The sequence below is a fragment of the Fulvia fulva genome, chromosome 6, assembly GCF_020509005.1.
Source record: "Fulvia fulva chromosome 6, complete sequence".
NCBI classification, from domain to species: domain Eukaryota; kingdom Fungi; phylum Ascomycota; class Dothideomycetes; order Mycosphaerellales; family Mycosphaerellaceae; genus Fulvia; species Fulvia fulva.
The window spans coordinates 3,166,095-3,182,949 of NC_063017.1; the positions used below are offsets into that span (position 1 = coordinate 3,166,095).

The following is a 16,855-nucleotide window of genomic DNA, read 5'->3' on the forward strand; positions in this document are numbered from 1 at the left end:
TCTGCCAAGAATCTAAGGAAGGAGATGACACGAAGGACGACGGAAAGGATGACCTTATGGAGGTTGACACTCCGAAGCAGAAGCTTGATGTGAGGAGAGATTCCTTGGACCTCGAGGATCCGCGCCTGAAGCTTCAGTTGGAGATGAAGGCTGAGAAGATCTCTTTCGGCGACTTGGAGACCGACGACCCGGCAGAGCAGAAAGATGAGATGGGCATCGAGGACTCGGGCTTGAAGACTCAGACGGTTCCTGCTGGAGACGCCCTGCCAGTGCGCGAGAACGATGGCCATCAAGTGCCTCGCACGTCTTAGAGGGATTCATGACATGAAGCACGAAACAATGAGCAGCGGCGGGAATGGGTGGTATTGGGGCTTCCCATACTGATTAGCGCGGCGTTGTGGTTTCAGTCCAGCGTTCGTACGCAATAAATGGAGAAATGATTACGGCGAGTGGACTTGTGTGGTATACGCCGTACTTGATCAATGAAGTACAGAGCTTTAGGTCTGTCTGTCTCATCTCATGGAGCAAGGGCTCTTGACCATAGAGGTGGCCGCCGCGATCCAGAATTAGTAACGACTGTGATCGGCGTAGGGTACCACGAATACCTTAGACGAAGGAGATCTTGTTGAAGTGACACGCGCGCCCGAACGCGTTTCTGTTATAAGCAATCGCTACGCCACGATCTTGCTATCGTAACGATCGAAAGACATTCAAGTTATCGTACGGGATGGTCAGGTCGTTTGTTGAGAGCCCTCGGAGTGTCTCTCGATCTGCACTTGTCGTGAATGCATATCTTCGGGGAAAAGTTGGAAACAAGGATCGCGCAGCAATTGCCGGAGGACTGGAGTGTAGAACATGTCAGTACCCGCCTTCGTACTGGAATCAGCTGGATTGATGCAATGAGGGTGTACATAGAAGGCGCATTGGAGAGTCTGCACCACTGAAACGTGAAAGAAGGCACGATGTCATGCGCGGGCCAGTGACCCCTGACGAAACGAATGCAGGCAAGCGTGGAAGACTCCATGTTGCGACAACATGCAGGAGTGGCAGCACCACAGCTGCATCTCTCTCCTTTGCTGAACGTGCATATAAGGGGTTGGAAATGGAAGTGGCACGATCAAGGACCATAACTTTGCATGCGATAAACCTCACGATGCTGCGACGACAACGATCTTTTGGAAGAAGGGAGGGAAAGGATCGTGGCGACAGGACATATCAGCGACGTGAATGTGACGGCGAGATGTCGCAGGTGCTGCGAATACATGAGATCTGGAAGCGCAAAGAGTCAATTGCAAGATAAGCATAGTTTCATATGTAAGGGGGCAGGAGGGCTGTGTTAGGTACGTAGCGCAGATGTAAGCGGAGTGGAAACGACAGTGTAGTGGTGCAGCAGCTGGATAGGGGCGTGGTGCATTTTTCAGAAAGGTGGGGAAGGCAGCGAGTATGGGGTGGAGCGAAAGCAGCGGAGGTGCGAAGCAAGCAGCGATAGGGTGGTTCAGAGCTGATATGGGGATATTGGAGACAGTGAGGGTGTGCACAGGAAAGGAGGCAGAGCGGAAAGGCCGCCAAGAAGCTGGGACGGGTGGATATGAGCACAGCGACAGTGAAAATCTTATGATGGGGAACACAACAGAATCGGCGACGTGGGGGATTTATGGGGTGGGGAAGGTACACGAGACTCAGGGGGCGACGGAAACAGGATGGGAGAGGACGACCGGGGCGCAAGGCATACGGCGCGAACATCAGGGATGAGGAGGAGGGTCAAGAATCATGTACGGCGACGGCATAGCATACGACAACATCATCGAAGACTGGGCGCAACAGGAGACATGCCGAGGACTGAGCACGATTGAAACGACGACGACGGCGGCGGTGATGATCACAGCCCTCCAGTCCCAGGCCCGCAGGCACCGGACGCTGATGGGCCTCCTCTTTCTATTGACCCTGCCTACAGCATACCTCCTCCTGTCCTGCCGCCTCGCATCATCACGACTACTGAGACTCGCCGGAGCGAGTTTAGCGTCTTCTCGGGACGATGACCTCAACTCAGCCCTCCAGTCCCGGGCCCGTAAGCACCGGAAGCTGATGGGCCTCCTCTTTCTATTGACCCTGCCTACAGCATACCTCCTCCTGTCCTGCCGCCCGCATACCTCCACCTGCCCTGCCGCCTCGCATCGTCACGACTACTGAGAATCGCCGGAGCGAGTTTAGCGTCTTCTCGGGACGACCTGTCTGTCAAGTATGTTGGATTGTTGTAGTGGATGAAAGGAAGAGGGAAGAGAAAGGGAAAAGAGCTGTGGTTTTGTGCCCGCGAGAATGCACGGGCCTCTTGCCTTGTGGGCACTGCAACGGTATGACTGTGTTCAATGAGCCTATAGCGATTGTACAGTAGCGAGCTACAACTGGAATGAAGGTATGTGGTTGATGCTATTGGAAGGGGTGGTCCCGTGAGATGGTATGCTGTGGATCCCGAGACCTCGAGGTCACATGGAGGCCCATATGAAGTGTGGCGAAGCGTGCGAAGCCAATAGTAGTACGTGAGATACCGCTGAGAAGCATTGGACAGCCATCTGACTGACATTCGTGGATCCATCATGACCTGATGTGAGCAAGGTCGGCATGCCGAGACTATGTCCCGTCTCGGGCCGGGTGTCGATCGGTCACAGCTCCGACAAGATGTGCCAACTCGCGATTCTCGTAGCATGTGATCCGTGGTCTCCGTGGCCCAGAGTGCGATGAGATTAAAGCCTATACGAACCACTATGAGCACCGTCGGCCTATAGACTACTGTAGAGCGGCGTGCGCTGCAATGCTTCCTCGTTGTAAGCAATCGCTGTGCTGCTGTTCAACTGTCGTCGCCAATAAGAAATGAGGTTGCGGTTGTGCAAGCGGCGACCTCTTTTGTCGGGGGCTCTTGCACCGTAGCATGGGCCTTCTCATCCGTTGCGGTGGCATTGTATCTTCTGCTCCTGCTCTCTGCTGGTCGTCTCCGTGCTCGTCTACGTTCTCGTCCGCTCGGACGCGATTTTCGACTTCATGTATACCTTCCTCGACATCCTCCTAAGCTGCAGCTTCACCTGTATTCCCGTCGTCGTCGTCGTCGTCATCAGAATCTCATTCATCATCCGCTTCTGAATCCTCCAAAACGCTCACGAAGCAACCAGACTCCCGCAGACTGCTCATGTTCTGGGGAAATTGTTCTTCTGCCGAGAGTTCGAAATTGGTCTCATTCTGGTAATGAAACGTGTGGGTCTTCGCAATCGTATTGGGAAAACACAGATCAAAACCACTTAATTCCTCAAGCTGGAAGTTACTCGCCAACACATCGAAGACTTCGGTCCAGTCGTCTTCAGACCTCAATGCGGAAGTAAACAGTCGCAGCGTTCTCAATGTCCCGGCGTGCCTGAGCAGAAGTGCCAATAGGAGGTCCTTGGGTCCATTGCTGAATGCTAAAGAGAGCTTGCGGATTGGCGCTACAGGAGCCATGCTCTTGACGACAAGGTTCAGTGCGTCTCTGCTCACATGGAGGGGAGTGTCGGGAAGCTCCAAAGCAATGGTGTCCAAGGCGACGGCCGACTGTAAAAGGATCGACAAGCCGTCGTGTGTACCGTCCTCCGAACAGTCTTTGGAAGCCGTAAAGGTCGAGTTTCACATCACCCAAACCTGACCAGGGGCTCTTCAGCACATCTGAAGGCATGGCGAGTGCGTTGCTGCCCAGCTCATGTAGGCTATATGAGTCGAAGCCCAAGGACCACAAGCCTTGCTCTGACTGCGCACTCGCTTTGTGTACCGCAGCAAGGACTAGTTCAGGTGAGACCTTTCGAGGCACAAGTCTACTCCAGAGCGCGTGCACACGATCTGTACAATACTAGCGGTACAATCACTCCCGAGTCCTGACTGCAAGCCGAGAGCGGCTAAGATCAAGCGCGTGTCTGGTAGCAGGTACTTTGGCTGTGTTGTCCTCTGCCTCCATCACCCATCTCTTCACGACTACGCAGCCTCAATCCTGGGGTGCCATCCTGCTCGAGTACACAGCAAGCGGGCGCAGTCGGCGAAGGAGATCGAGCCGAGCGCGGACTGTATGTATGGAGCATCCTTCCTAATGAGGAAAGGTGGAAGAGCAGGGGTTGTAAAAACTATGCCCAGAACTGTATAGGCTAAGCTCTTTCCGCCCTGCAGGATTCCAACGGGGCGAAGCAAGAGCTGTGGCCGGCCTCGTTTCGCTCAGCCACACGCTTGTGTTCCCATCAGACAGCGATATGGAGCTACACGTACGCCCTCTGCTAATGACGCGCTGTCCTTCACAATTGAGTGGGTGAAAGCATTGCCTTGCTGGCACATATTTCCAAGTTGCCTTACGCCCTTCATCACTGCGCCCGTCAACGATAGAAGACTTGATCGGCCCCCCGCGACCCTACTTTGCGCTGACATTCGTTCTTCCTTCTTACGTATAGGCTTCCTTGCTATGTGCTAGGTACTATTACTCACCGTTAGATCACCGGAACTGCGACTAGCGACCGTGGTCCTCCCACGGGCGGAGTACGCTCACAATGAACACAACACCTAGCTCGGGAAATTTCAGCGAGATGTCGCCCCAGCAGTGCTTCTGCAGCCCTCGCGGCGTTTGCAGTGTCTGTGCAGCAATGGTTCAAGGAGCGGGACAAGGCATCGGCATGTATGCTGCACCCTCCGCACCCTCCGACCTACCCACCGCGGCGGGAGCAGACATGTACTCTGGGGCGGAGTTCTTCGATGTGAGTCCCCGTCATTACTCGACTATCGCGTAGCATACGCTGACAGTGTCTGGCCACAGTGGGACGCCGCCATGGCAGCTCAGTCATACATAGGCACCCAAACTCTAGACGGCTATCGACCCACTCAGGGTAACTCCAGCCTTGCCCTGCAAGGGGCGCCAGAAAGTGGCTACGCGACACAGCCTCTGACTGATATCGACTGCCTTGCCTCTCCCTTTCGCAACCATCTGTCTCTGCCTGTGACTCCAGCACCGCCTGGCCCGGCTAGTAGCCAGACTATTGAAGTACCAAGGAACTTCCACACTGAATCGTTCCCAGAGAACCTCGCTCAAGTCGATATGGGTGCAGGCCTCCATGGCCATGCTGTCAAACGCCACGAGGTGCCCAAGTCTGTTGGGAAACGAACGATACGCGATATTACAGCCTACGACACAGCTGGCCAGCCTGACCACAAAACAAGAAAGCTATTCGACGCATCGGAGCATCTGCAGTTCAACGGCGAGCAGACGGAGCTGCTAGAAGTTAAGCTGCAGCAGTGGCAGAAGAGGTCTCACCTCCCACTCGACAAAGATCTCAAGAACATCGCTGCCGCGTGTGATCTATCTCCTCTCAAGGTTGCCCTTTGGTTTGGTGCTAAGCTTCGACTCCATGAAGCTCCAGCAGGACGGGTCCCGCGCGCAACGGATCCAGCTCAACCCGCTGGTACAACGGACGTATCTGCGATGATATGGAAGTATATCAACGACGCCGCTAACAAAGACTGTACCCCTGGAAAGCCCGGGAAACTGGCCGGTAAATTCCGCTGCACTTGGGGATGCACATATTCGTCAGATAGTAGATTCGACTGGGAACGCCACGAAGAGTCGAAACAGCCACAGAACTTCTGGGCATGTATCAGTTGCCGCGGCTCAGACACTGGCGCCTCGTTTATCACACACAGGCGTGACAAGCTATTCCCGCACATCCACTCTATGCATCCCACGGAAGAAAGCAACAAGGATCAGCTCCGCGAGAAGTCGAAAGTGCAATATGAAGCACCCTTCATCAGACACTGCGGCTATACCTGTGTCTCGACCGGTCAAGTGTGTGGCCACATCTTCAAGTCTTGGAAAGAGCGCAATGACCACTGGATAGCGCATTTCAATGATGATGTCGATGGGCCTAGTGATCAGCCTCCGTCGTCGCGCAACAGGGACGTCGGAGATGGTGGCTCGCCCGGCGATAGCAACAGCAACTCTTCAGATGGCTCCTCGACAGCCACCTCTGGCGTTTCCCCGCCGACCCAACAGGGCAGCAATAGTGGCCAGTCGAAACGACAACGATACTCGGGAGGGCGACAAAGAGTTCAACAAGAGGCTCCGAATGGGGTCCTGATCAAGGCCGAACCTGCTCAGCCATGCTCAGCGCGAATGAGTCCTCCTACTCGTAAGGTTTGTCACCTCACCTTCATCGACATTCACAACCACGAACTAGTCACTCCAGACGTGACCCCCAAGTTCTTGGCGTTGGATTGCGATGTCGAGGCAATGAAAGTGCTGCCACAGAAGACCTCCTTGAAACTGAATGCTTCGACCGAACTTCGCTTACCAGCACGTGATGGTGCTGTGGCCGTGATGAAAGCAGCTATCGAGATTGCCATGGAAATGGGCTTCCAGTATCTCTGGTCTGACATGATCAGCTCGACCGCGACATCACAAGCCAACCGGAAAGAAATATATGAAGAAGCAATGTTGATCACGTCCATGGGCTTCCGCAAGGACGAGAGTCAGCCCATCTGGCACTTCACAAGCGACTTCAAGCACTTGGAGAAAGTGCGGACCTGGTCGGAGCAGCGAAACTGGTTCCGGCACGTAGAGGCCCTCGGGCAGGGTGCTTATGGCTTTGTCGACAAGGTCAAGCTCGAATCGTCGGGTTCGCCGCCCGAGACCTATGCTCGGAAGATAGTCCTTCGAGACAGGACGAACAAGTCTCAGCGAGCGCGATATCTCAGAGAGATCGAGATCATGCAGAGTCTCGACCATCCGCATGTCGCCCGCTTTATCGCTGCTTACTGTGACAGGACTGCGTTCAACATCCTCATGTCGCCTGTGGCAGATTGCGATCTCCGACGATTCCTCAGCACCCCTAAAGAGTTCGAAGCCAAGATACAGTGTGTGCCGCAATGGTTCATGTCTCTGGCTGAAGCACTGAAGTACATGCACAACACGGGGCTCCGGCACAAGGACATCAAGCCAGCCAACATTCTGATTAGCGACAACAAGGTTCTTCTTACTGACTTTGGCACCTCTTTGCGTAACTCGAAGACCGGAGCGGCGGCGCTGACATCGGGAGGGACCTTTTTGACGCCAAAGTACAGCGCGCCTGAAGTCGCAGCACAGAAGCTCCGGGGGCTACCTGCTGACATTTTCTCGCTTGGCTGCGTCTTCGCCGAGATGATTGCGATCGCGTGTGAAGGTTCGCTCGAACACCTTCATGAGAGCATCGGCTTGGCGGATGAGGGCAGTGACAGTGATACGAATTACAATCGACGCATCCCACAACTGCAGGCTTGGCTTCGATCGCTGGACATGACTGACCTTAACGCCAGTCTGAAGAGGGCGATCCTTGTCACAGTACAGATGGTCAACAGCGACCAGACAAAGCGGCCTCTAGCCCCGGAAATTGTCCGCCAGCTATGCTCAAAAGAGCACCGCCAGGCAGGTGCAGCCTGCGAGTTATGTTCCGATCAGCAACGCCGAGCTGATGTGCCCACGGCGGCATGCCACTGCTGCTCTACATCGTTGGGAATATGCCATGGCAGCTTACCCCACGACTACATTGTCCTCGACAGGCTGCTGTCCCTTCGCTTCGATGGCTCCAACCTACAAAAGCTCGCGCTACAGGAGAAAATCGTGTTCGATCTGCAGATCAATGCAGACGTCGGCAATGGTGGAAGCCAGAGCAAGCTGAATCTGTTCAAGCAGCACTTTCAACAAGCTCTTCAGGACCAAGCATACGTTGATCGCAACGAGTAAGTGCCATCAACGACATTTATGTTCGCAGACATAGTATACTGACAAGTCACAGTGACTACACCGACGACAAACCGTCAGTAAAGACTGACCGACCGCCGCTCAGGCAGGGTTCGAGCGAGTCTTATAGGGCATATCAGAAACGCGTGGCGGACGCTTATGCCATGTCGTTGGATCGCCCAGACACAAATCGAGCGAATCAAGTCACTGCGAACACTATCCGAGGCATTCCGAGATTTGAGGAGGTCGATGATGAATGAATATAACGAAGGTCTCAGGGGATGGCGCGAGGCGAGATGTATTGAAGCAATATTTTGAGAGTCTTAGACAGAGCTGTCAAGCAGGACGAAGGCGATTTCCTAAGATATCGGACAGAACAACCCATGGTATCGAACGGGGTGACGCCTGTGTACTCACACCATTCTCGGTGGGTTCAAGGCACAAGGTCTTCGATTCTCTCCCAACATCGGTTGTGTTCATCTCGGGCATTCAGACCATGCCTGATGAAGCTCGGGCCAAGAGGTCTGAGCTTAGCGAGAGAACAGACGCGACTTCCACTTTCACAATTCCAACTACACGATCAAACTTCATCTCTTCATCACAACCGTATTTTCTGAACCGTCATCGCGGAGTTCCACCAGTCTGCGCCTCATTCATCATCACCATGTGGCCCAAGCTGCACCGCCAGGTTGCAACAGGGCGAAGGGCGGGCGGCCTCGCGCTACTTCCCGTGGGAAAGGGCGACGATGCCCTCCTGGCACCACGGCGCCTTTGCAAGAATCCTTCCTGCGAAGCATGATGACGACCCAAGGTCGGTCCAAACCAGTATCTGCGACTGACGGTGCTGAAGGCAACGAGCTGTGCCAATCCAGCCCGCCGTCAAGTCCTGAGGAGGCATTAAGGCAAACACGACTGCCCTTTGCCACCTACTCGTCGCCCTAGGTGAGCGTTGTATAACGCAGGCACCCAAAGATGAGTGATGGTACTCTTCTCGAGGGTTCCTCGACTTTCATTGCTTCATCACATGCGGCACGGAGTGCTACAGCTTGTTATTGACCCCGTTTCCTAGCCATTCGAGTTACCGCGTGTGTGCTCACCCGAGACCTTAGCTCCCTTGCGCGCTAGTGCAATCTAAACTCAGCTACCTGCATCGCCATGTCAGGTGCGCCAGGTCCTCCTGGCGCCGGGGGCTGGCCAACATACTTCGGTAAAGGGAAGGGTCGCCAGGACGCGGCTGATCTCGATGCCTCTGGGTCTTCTTCATGTCAATGGTGGTCTTACTGCAGAGACTGTGACCGTGTGCCGGACGATGTTATGGCTTGCGTAGGTGTTCTCTTCAAGCACGACAGTATATCTACTAATTGTGAACAGATTCAGGCATCTCACGAATTACCGAACCTTTGGACAACAATGACTGTCCTGAACCCTGCATACACTGATAATGGCAACGATATTACGCAAAGCACTGCGTTCTCGTTGCAAAGGCCAGCAGCGATTTCCAAGTGAGAGGGAGCTCGAAAACATTGCAGGCTTAGAAGACCTGAGTGTCGATGCAGTGAGATCATGGTTCGCCGCAAACCTCGACGTTGCCCCACAGGAAGCTCACGAGCTTCCACAGCCAACAGTCACCAGGCAGGCAGACCAGTCTGACCGATCGAGCGGCGATACTGTGCTGGTCGATGTCAGAAATTACGCTGCCGATCACAATGCTCGTGATTGCGAGAATTCTCAGTCCAGGAAAGCCGCTAGAACGATCAGCCCGAAAGCGCTACAGTGCTGCCTTGGGTGCTCTTATTCCACCAACGACAAAGACTCCTGGCATAGACACCACAGAAATAAGTCCCCACAGGAGTTCTGGCACTGCGTGCTCTGCCGGACCACTAATCGGAAATTCATCTGCCACCGAAAGGACAAATTGATTCCCCATTTGAACAGCGTGCATTCTGATAACCATGACATCCAACAAGGCAGACACGACGAGATCAGAGACAGGTCGTATGTATCGTATGAAGCTGAGTACCCGAGGACTTGTCCTTTCGTCAGCAGTATGGGAGCCTGTGACCAGATATTCTCGTCCTGGGCTGCGTTTGCCCAACACTGTCTCGACCATCTTTTGGGTCCGATTCGAGACAGTGCCGACGGCCCATGGACACTACGATACAGGCGTCAGGGTCCACCTGGAGATGATGACGATCAGGGCCCGAGTCGTTCGACCAGTTCCTACTCTGCGATGGTCGCAATGGTACGCAGTTCTGACGGAACTGGTTCCGGAAGTCATACCAGCCAAGGGCCTCAGAGTAACCACACAGTTGTGACAAATCCGCCGAATTACATTGGCGATACTGCTGAGAGTCTAGCCGGACCCACATACCTGGTCGATGTTCATCTTGACAGGGTTGTTCCAGCACCAGAGAAGGCCAAGTATCTTGCTCTCGAGTACTCGTGGGCCTCACGACAATCCGCACGAAACCGCACGACACCAGTCAGGAGTCTCTTTGATAAGGAGGGACTTTCGATGCCAGCTGACGAGCTGCCTTTACCATTTGAACGGGCGGCAGCTTTGACCAGGGACATGGGTTACCGCTATCTGTGGGTGGACTACAAATGCGAGACAACAATGGCCGCGCAGATACGCGATGCTGTGTATGAACGCGCCGCATTCATACTCGTCATCGTCAGTATGGACTCTTCCTCTGATCAAATTTGGCACTTTACGTGTGACCATCGGAACTTGCGCACCGTTCTTTCGTGGTTCCAGACCAGCATACCTAGCCTTCCGTTCTTGCACGTACAGAATCTGGGCCATGGAGCATGCGGCATTGTCGATGAAGTCCAGCTTCGAACGTCTCCCGAATCCTTTGCTCGCAAAGTATGCATCCGACAAAGGGACGATTTACGGTCACCGGATCTTCACGAAATCGAGATTCTCCAAAAGTTTGACCATCCGAACATTGCAAGGTTCGTTGCGGCATATTACCAGAAACGAGCTTTGAATATCTTGATGTCAACAGTCGCGGAGTGCAAGTTGAAGGAGTACCTCAGCGAACCAACAGCATATGATAAGCGATCATACATGCCAGAATGGTACTACTCTCTGGCCTCAGCGGTCGACTACATGCATAGCCTCTCATGCCGACACAAAGACATTAAGCCTGCCAATGTCCTAATTAGTGGGCGTAAGGTTCTCCTCTCGGACTTTGGAACCTCGTATCAATTCTCCATGGATAATTCGACATCGACCGGACCCGGCTTCATGACACCGAGATATTGCGCACCGGAAGTGGCCCGCCTTGGGGCACGAGGCCGCAAGGCGGACATATTCTCGCTGGGTTGCGTTTTTGTCGAGCTGATCACCGTCGATGTGGGACTGTCCTTGAGCCGGTTGAGTAGATTCCTAGGGTTTCACGAAAAGCCACGAAGCGTCACCTCGGTGTATCACCAGCACATTGAACGACTCCGCGAGTGGCTTATATTGCTTCGACTCCGTGCCTCCATGGCGCATCAGGCACTGGTTTTGCGCATCACTGACAGGATGATTGATGTCCAACCACAGCGCCGACCATCCGCTGCGGAAGTGAGACGGAGCTTAGGGGCAGTGTTGCCACCTAGCTCCGTCGGGCTGGGCCAGTCTGGATGCTTCAGTACAGGTCCGATGGTATTGCACAAAAGATACAACGCTTTGGCTACGCTTGTCTAAGCTACAGAACGTTACGACTCTAGTTCCACGGTCCTTGAACCTGTAGTACGGCTGATGTTCTTCTGGTCCAGCTGCAACAGCGACCGAACTATGCTGCTGCTTAGTATCATGACCAGTATGCTGTGCCAAATCGAATTCAATATAAAAGCCTCGAATGGTCGACTACACGCCGATGTGACTCCGATGACCATTCTCGGTACTACCGCACCTTCACATGCTTGGCCTTCATTGACTGGCGGAACTATCGGAGAGTCTGTCGTGGCAAGGGGCCTTCGCTGTCTAAAAAGGGTGGTTCGCATCTGGACATCCGCAGCCCGAGCATGCAACGACTACCAAAGAGACGACTTGGAGAAGGTGGCCCTTGGCAGAGTGATGGTAGCCAAGGCTGATCGCGCAGATACGCAGAAGTGCTCCGACGGCATACCCTTGTCACATTGGTCGAAGCATCAGGGGCATATAGTGCCACGCACGACTGCCGTCACGCATCGACAATCATAGGCGGACCCACGCATTGATGCGACCTTGCATGATCTTGTGTGCAATCATACTGCAAACGGACATACTTGCTCTCGTGCGCTAGAGCAATGTGGGCTATCCAGATCTTCGGCAGCTTGGCATCAGGAACATTCGCTTGATGGCGGCCATGTTCCATCACCACATTGGCGCACACAATCCTCCTCCTTGGCGGACAAGATGCCAACTCTGATGCTGAACGTGCCCGAAAAGCAATACGACACTTTTTGTGGAAGAGACGGTGCTCTAGAACTGCTCAGCCAGGCACTGCCCGACACCTCGCTGATGTGGCTGCACGGTATTACGGGATTGGGAAAGAGCTCACTTGCTTTGGAATATGTTAATCGGTACAAGAACCGATACGAAGCCATCTATTGGGTGGACGCTGGTGATACTGGCAAAGTGCAACAAGCTTTCAGCCGACTCTCCGCCTTGCGTGACCTTCTGCCTGACGCGACAGACAACAATGACCGTCCCTGTCTGCATTCAGGGCCAAAGTGGCCGTCAACGCCATGGCCTCAGGACTCTTTCGAGAAGCGTTCTGTAAAGTGGCTCATAGTACTCGACGGCGTGGACGACTTTGACTGGGACACTATCGACAGATTTCGGCCGCCCCGATCCGATGCCTCAGTACTGGTCACGAGCAGGAAATGCAATAGGATGCGCCGCACAGTCCGAGCCAAAGCAGAGCCACCCTCTGCTGGAGCGATGACTGTCGAGCTCCTACCGTTTACTGAGGTCGAGGCCAGCACAGCACTGAAGCGAATGGCAGGTATACCGTCAGATAACGAGGACAAGATGGTCAGCCGATTGACAGCGCTCCTAGGATATCTGCCGTTGGCTATCAGCATAGCGGCTACCTTGATCCGCGTACAATGTATGACCCTGGCCGATCTTTTGGCAAGCTACGACTACGACTACATCAACGCCAGATTCTCTGTGATAGTGACTCAGCAGAACCTGCTTCGACGAAAACTTGTAGCCAAGAATAATAGGCGGCTCGTAAACCACCATCAGCGATCTGATGGAGTCGATCGAGACTGCCAGGGACTGGCCATCACATGGAACCAGCCGAAGTGGAGCGATCAGCGAGTAGCATCCCTTCAGCGCTTTCGGAAACGAATTGGCTTTCACGTAGGCTGAAACAGAATGCGTAGGTCCGCTGTAACATCGCTGGAGTTCGAGAGAAGATGTGCTGACATGACACATAGGGAGGGTAGTGCAAGAGCTGTGGAAAATGTTCGTTGCCGCCGAATGCGTTGCCTACCGTCGTCCAAAACATCGTTCGCGTAAACTGTCGGGCGTGCTGAAGCGATGTATAGATTGTAGCGACCTACGCAAAGCGATCGCGGGAAGCCTCGTCTCCACAATTGAGAGAATCCGCTGCAAATGTTAGTTGTTGCAATGATCCGACCAGCAATGAACTTTGTCAATAGAACTTGGGGCTCGCGCGAGGGCTTCGAATATGTTGTGACTAGGGTTATCTCATTTCTCGTTCAATCATAACATCTTCTAGGTCATTCAAGTCATAGGGTATCAATCTCAGCTAGTCGTCTCTCTCGTCTTTCTGTCGCTCATTCGAAGCAGCCCTACTGTTTACGGCATCACCGTTCCCGGCGGTGGTGGAGGCGGATCAGCTGCATCCCAACCCTCATAGTAAGGACAATCCTCCACCTTGAAGACCCCGTCGGCATCCGCAATCAGAAACTGGTTCCTTCCAATCACCTCCCAATCCTCCTCCTTGTACGTGCTCGGCTCGCTGGCGATGATCAAGTGCTTACCATGTTGCTCTTCAGGGATGCCGGCCCAGCGATTCGGAGTCTCGATTCCACTGGCATGATCCGGGTACTTTCTGTTGAGCGTCATGCCGGCCTTGGTACTGTAGTAGAGGGACGGAGATTGAGAGGTCTTGTGGTTGCGGAAGCGATAGGCAATCAGCTTCGAGCCGTCCGTGGCACAGAGGTTGAGAGAGTTGGGTTTCTTCTTGGAGCCGAAGTTCTTTTGTTGGATCGCCATGATTGTGGCGACGGCGCGGTGCATTGCTGCGGCCATTTCGGCGATGGGGTACTCGTTCTCGAAGGTTGATGCGGTGCCAAATTTGGTCAGATAAGACATGTAGAGGGCGGCGATGTGTCTGGGCATATGTTAGGAGAGAACTGTGGGTGGCATATGGCTTGACATACTCAGAGTCCGTGCCACCGGAAACTCTGTTGTAAGTAGCTGGCGAAAGCTCATTGACAACGTCCCTCTTGATGGCCTGGAAATCACTGGCAGAGCCGTTGTGCATGAACGCGTGTCGTCCAAATACGAAAGGATGGTTATTGATATTGGCTATCGCAGTCCCAGACGAAGCACGGATATGGGCGAACAAGACTTTGGTTTCCGAATTGGCACATATCGACAAGAAGTTGCTGTCATTCCGTGGAGGCTGAATAGTCTTGTAGAGAGCTGGACGTAGACCCTGCACCTTCAGTTTAGCAGGGACGACTTGCCAGGATTCTGCATCGAGGGAGGATGGTACTTCTTTCTGCAAGCCATCGGATGATTGGCCTGTCTTGCCAAGCTCGAAGTCGGCGTTGGAGGAAGTGTACCAGGCAATGCCGAGGCCATCGAAGCTGGTCCGAGTCAGTAGGGAGAGCAGTCGATGATGCAGTCTGGATGATCTCACTTCATGACGATGTTGCGTGCTTTGACATCGTTCTCTGAGTCGCCATCGTGCTCATGGGGCAAGAGCTTTGGGAGATAGTGGTCCGAGACTTGCTTGACGAGGGAGTGCTTTGGCGAGACGAGGACATCCTCCAGGAGACACGGCTCTGTTGCTGATATGTAGGCAAACCAACTGTGGTGCAGTCAGCAATGATCAGTGGCACCAGTGGTCTGATGTTCCCACCAGGGCGGACCGTGGCACGAGGTGGATAAGCTTAAATGTTGTGACATGGATATGCCGAGAGCCAATTGGCGGAAGTGATGAGATATACATACCGACACATGTTGTGTTGTTACTGTCAGGTAGTCGATGTGGTAATGCTGATATCGTCGTAGTTGTGTCTGTTTGATCGGAAATGAAGATGTGAAAGAAGATAAGAGGGAGTGTTGTTGTTATCACGAGGACTGCCACTGCCGGATTACGGCATGCCGAAGATCGGCCTCGACATGGCAGGTGCAGGGGTTTCCATGCTGGTCTAGCGCGACAGAGCTCTGGCCCAAGCTCCGCGCGACCTAGATGAATGTCACCTGGCGCGTGTTGCTGCTACATGTACCAATGGTTCTTGAAGCATTGCTCCATCATGTCGACCGTCACACCCGCGCATCAGCTATCGTCAGTACCTGCGAAAGACATCCTCCCATTTCAGAGCCGCCAGCAACCCGCCGTCCGGTTATACCCACTCAGCAACTACACATTCGGCACCAAGGAAACACAACCAGAAGAGGATGCTTCAGTAAAAGACCGACTAAAGCGACTGGAAGAATACTACGAGAAACATGGCATGCGAAGATCCTGCGAAGCCATTCTCGTCTGCCATGAACACAACCATCCGCATGTCCTGATGCTGCAAATCGCCAATGCCTTCTTCAAGCTGTAAGCACATTGAGTCTCAAGCACAAAATAGTACGCTACGAAAGGCCGAACTAACAACACAGCCCTGGCGACTACATCCCTCACGACGTCGACGAGATTGAAGGCTTCAAGACCCGCCTGAACGACCGCCTTGCGCCTACCGGCTCTCTCGCCGAGAAAGACGACCACGACTGGAACGTGTTCGACACACTCGCTCAGTGGTACCGCCCGAACTTCGAAACATTCATGTATCCATTCCTACCACCGCACGTAACGCGCCCGAAAGAGTGCAAGAAGCTGTACTTCATTCAGCTGCCGACAGAGAAGGTGTTGTCAGTACCCAAGAACATGAAGCTGCTTGCGGTGCCGCTGTTCGAGCTGTATGACAACAGTCAGAGGTACGGGCCGCAGCTTTCTGCGATACCGCATTACTTGAGCAGATATCGATGGGAATTCGTGGATGAGGATGGAAAGATCGTGAGTTGGACACCTGGAGGTGAGGTGGACGAGAGGGTGAAGACGAAGATCCTCGCAGGAGGAGAGAACGGACATGCAGAGAGTGGTGCAGACCCTGATGTCAAGATGGAGACCAAGGGTGAAGAACCTGCGGCGGCTTAGGAATGCCTCGCGCAAACTCGCAATAGCTACACGACAAGGAGCTGCTTGTGGCTCGTGAAGCCACAGTCGCTGATGAAGCGCTTGGTTGGAAACAGAAAGTTGTTATTGGAGCGTTCAGCACGGCATCAAACAATGCCATTGTCTTCGCATATACCCGACCTTCCATCTGCCTCTTGTCCCGACTATTGAAGTACTTCTGCCAACAGCATGTTCAACCACTCAGACACTCCCCCCTCCCCCTCAACCAACGATCAAGACTGGACAAACATAAAACGCCGCCTCGATATTGCCCTAGACGGCATCCCGCCCACAATCCAGCCTACCCTCATCCACCCCACCCCGATCCACGCCGCCGTCAAATACTGCTTCCGTGCCTACGACCGCGCCTGCCAACGACAGCGATGTCCTATGTTCAAAGCTCACGAACTCTCCATAAACCTGAATCTCGTCTTCAGAGAGATGGGCGACGGGCCGCCTTTTGAGTACAAGAACGCCGACGAGGTGGATCGGTTGACGAGTGATTTGGCGGGGCTGGAGCTTTGCAGGGTGATTGCGAAGGTGGTGTATACGGATAGAGTTACTGAGCGGATTTGGGAGAGGATAAGAGAGGCGCAGGAGGAGAGGTATGAGAGTGGGTTCGATGGGTGTGTGTGAAGTGTCAAAAGTCGCTTTGGGGGTATCGTTCTATGTCTATGCTTTATGC

At 53.7% G+C, this 16,855-nt stretch overlaps 8 protein-coding genes across 8 annotated transcripts; 6 read left to right on the forward strand and 2 right to left on the reverse strand.

The window, feature by feature from the left end:
- Window positions 1-3,114: 3,114 nt before the first annotated feature.
- Window positions 3,115-3,486, reverse strand: CLAFUR5_07227 (uncharacterized protein; the record flags this gene model as incomplete). The annotated part of the gene is made up of 1 exon (XM_047906375.1): window positions 3,115-3,486. The coding sequence occupies one exon, from the start codon at window positions 3,484-3,486 to the stop codon at window positions 3,115-3,117; it is 372 nt and encodes a 123-aa protein (XP_047763569.1).
- A 1,064-nt stretch (window positions 3,487-4,550) lies between these two features.
- CLAFUR5_07228 (Serine/threonine-protein kinase Nek7) lies at window positions 4,551-8,025 on the forward strand (the record flags this gene model as incomplete). The annotated part of the gene is made up of 3 exons (XM_047906376.1): window positions 4,551-4,754; window positions 4,814-7,764; window positions 7,821-8,025. The coding sequence occupies 3 exons, from the start codon at window positions 4,551-4,553 to the stop codon at window positions 8,023-8,025; spliced, it is 3,360 nt and encodes a 1,119-aa protein (XP_047763613.1).
- Window positions 8,026-8,920: 895 nt separating this feature from the next.
- CLAFUR5_07229 (uncharacterized protein) lies at window positions 8,921-9,271 on the forward strand (the record flags this gene model as incomplete). The annotated part of the gene is made up of 2 exons (XM_047906377.1): window positions 8,921-9,088; window positions 9,137-9,271. 2 exons carry the CDS (start codon window positions 8,921-8,923, stop codon window positions 9,269-9,271), a joined length of 303 nt encoding a protein of 100 aa, XP_047763612.1.
- Window positions 9,272-10,004: 733 nt separating this feature from the next.
- CLAFUR5_20231 (Serine/threonine-protein kinase) lies at window positions 10,005-11,462 on the forward strand (the record flags this gene model as incomplete). The annotated part of the gene is made up of 1 exon (XM_059463067.1): window positions 10,005-11,462. The coding sequence occupies one exon, from the start codon at window positions 10,005-10,007 to the stop codon at window positions 11,460-11,462; it is 1,458 nt and encodes a 485-aa protein (XP_059319038.1).
- A 693-nt stretch (window positions 11,463-12,155) lies between these two features.
- CLAFUR5_20232 (uncharacterized protein) lies at window positions 12,156-13,118 on the forward strand (the record flags this gene model as incomplete). The annotated part of the gene is made up of 1 exon (XM_059463068.1): window positions 12,156-13,118. One exon carries the CDS (start codon window positions 12,156-12,158, stop codon window positions 13,116-13,118), a length of 963 nt encoding a protein of 320 aa, XP_059319039.1.
- A 453-nt stretch (window positions 13,119-13,571) lies between these two features.
- On the reverse strand, window positions 13,572-14,965 carry CLAFUR5_07230 (putative glutamine amidotransferase DUG3; the record flags this gene model as incomplete). The annotated part of the gene is made up of 4 exons (XM_047906378.1): window positions 13,572-14,109; window positions 14,159-14,590; window positions 14,644-14,814; window positions 14,958-14,965. 4 exons carry the CDS (start codon window positions 14,963-14,965, stop codon window positions 13,572-13,574), a joined length of 1,149 nt encoding a protein of 382 aa, XP_047763703.1.
- A 237-nt stretch (window positions 14,966-15,202) lies between these two features.
- On the forward strand, window positions 15,203-16,152 carry CLAFUR5_07231 (Pre-mRNA cleavage factor Im subunit 2; the record flags this gene model as incomplete). Its single annotated transcript, XM_047906379.1, has 2 exons — window positions 15,203-15,555; window positions 15,618-16,152. 2 exons carry the CDS (start codon window positions 15,203-15,205, stop codon window positions 16,150-16,152), a joined length of 888 nt encoding a protein of 295 aa, XP_047763704.1.
- Window positions 16,153-16,359: 207 nt separating this feature from the next.
- Window positions 16,360-16,806, forward strand: CLAFUR5_07232 (uncharacterized protein; the record flags this gene model as incomplete). Its single annotated transcript, XM_047906380.1, has 1 exon — window positions 16,360-16,806. The coding sequence occupies one exon, from the start codon at window positions 16,360-16,362 to the stop codon at window positions 16,804-16,806; it is 447 nt and encodes a 148-aa protein (XP_047763705.1).
- Between the last annotated feature and the right edge of the window lie 49 nt (window positions 16,807-16,855).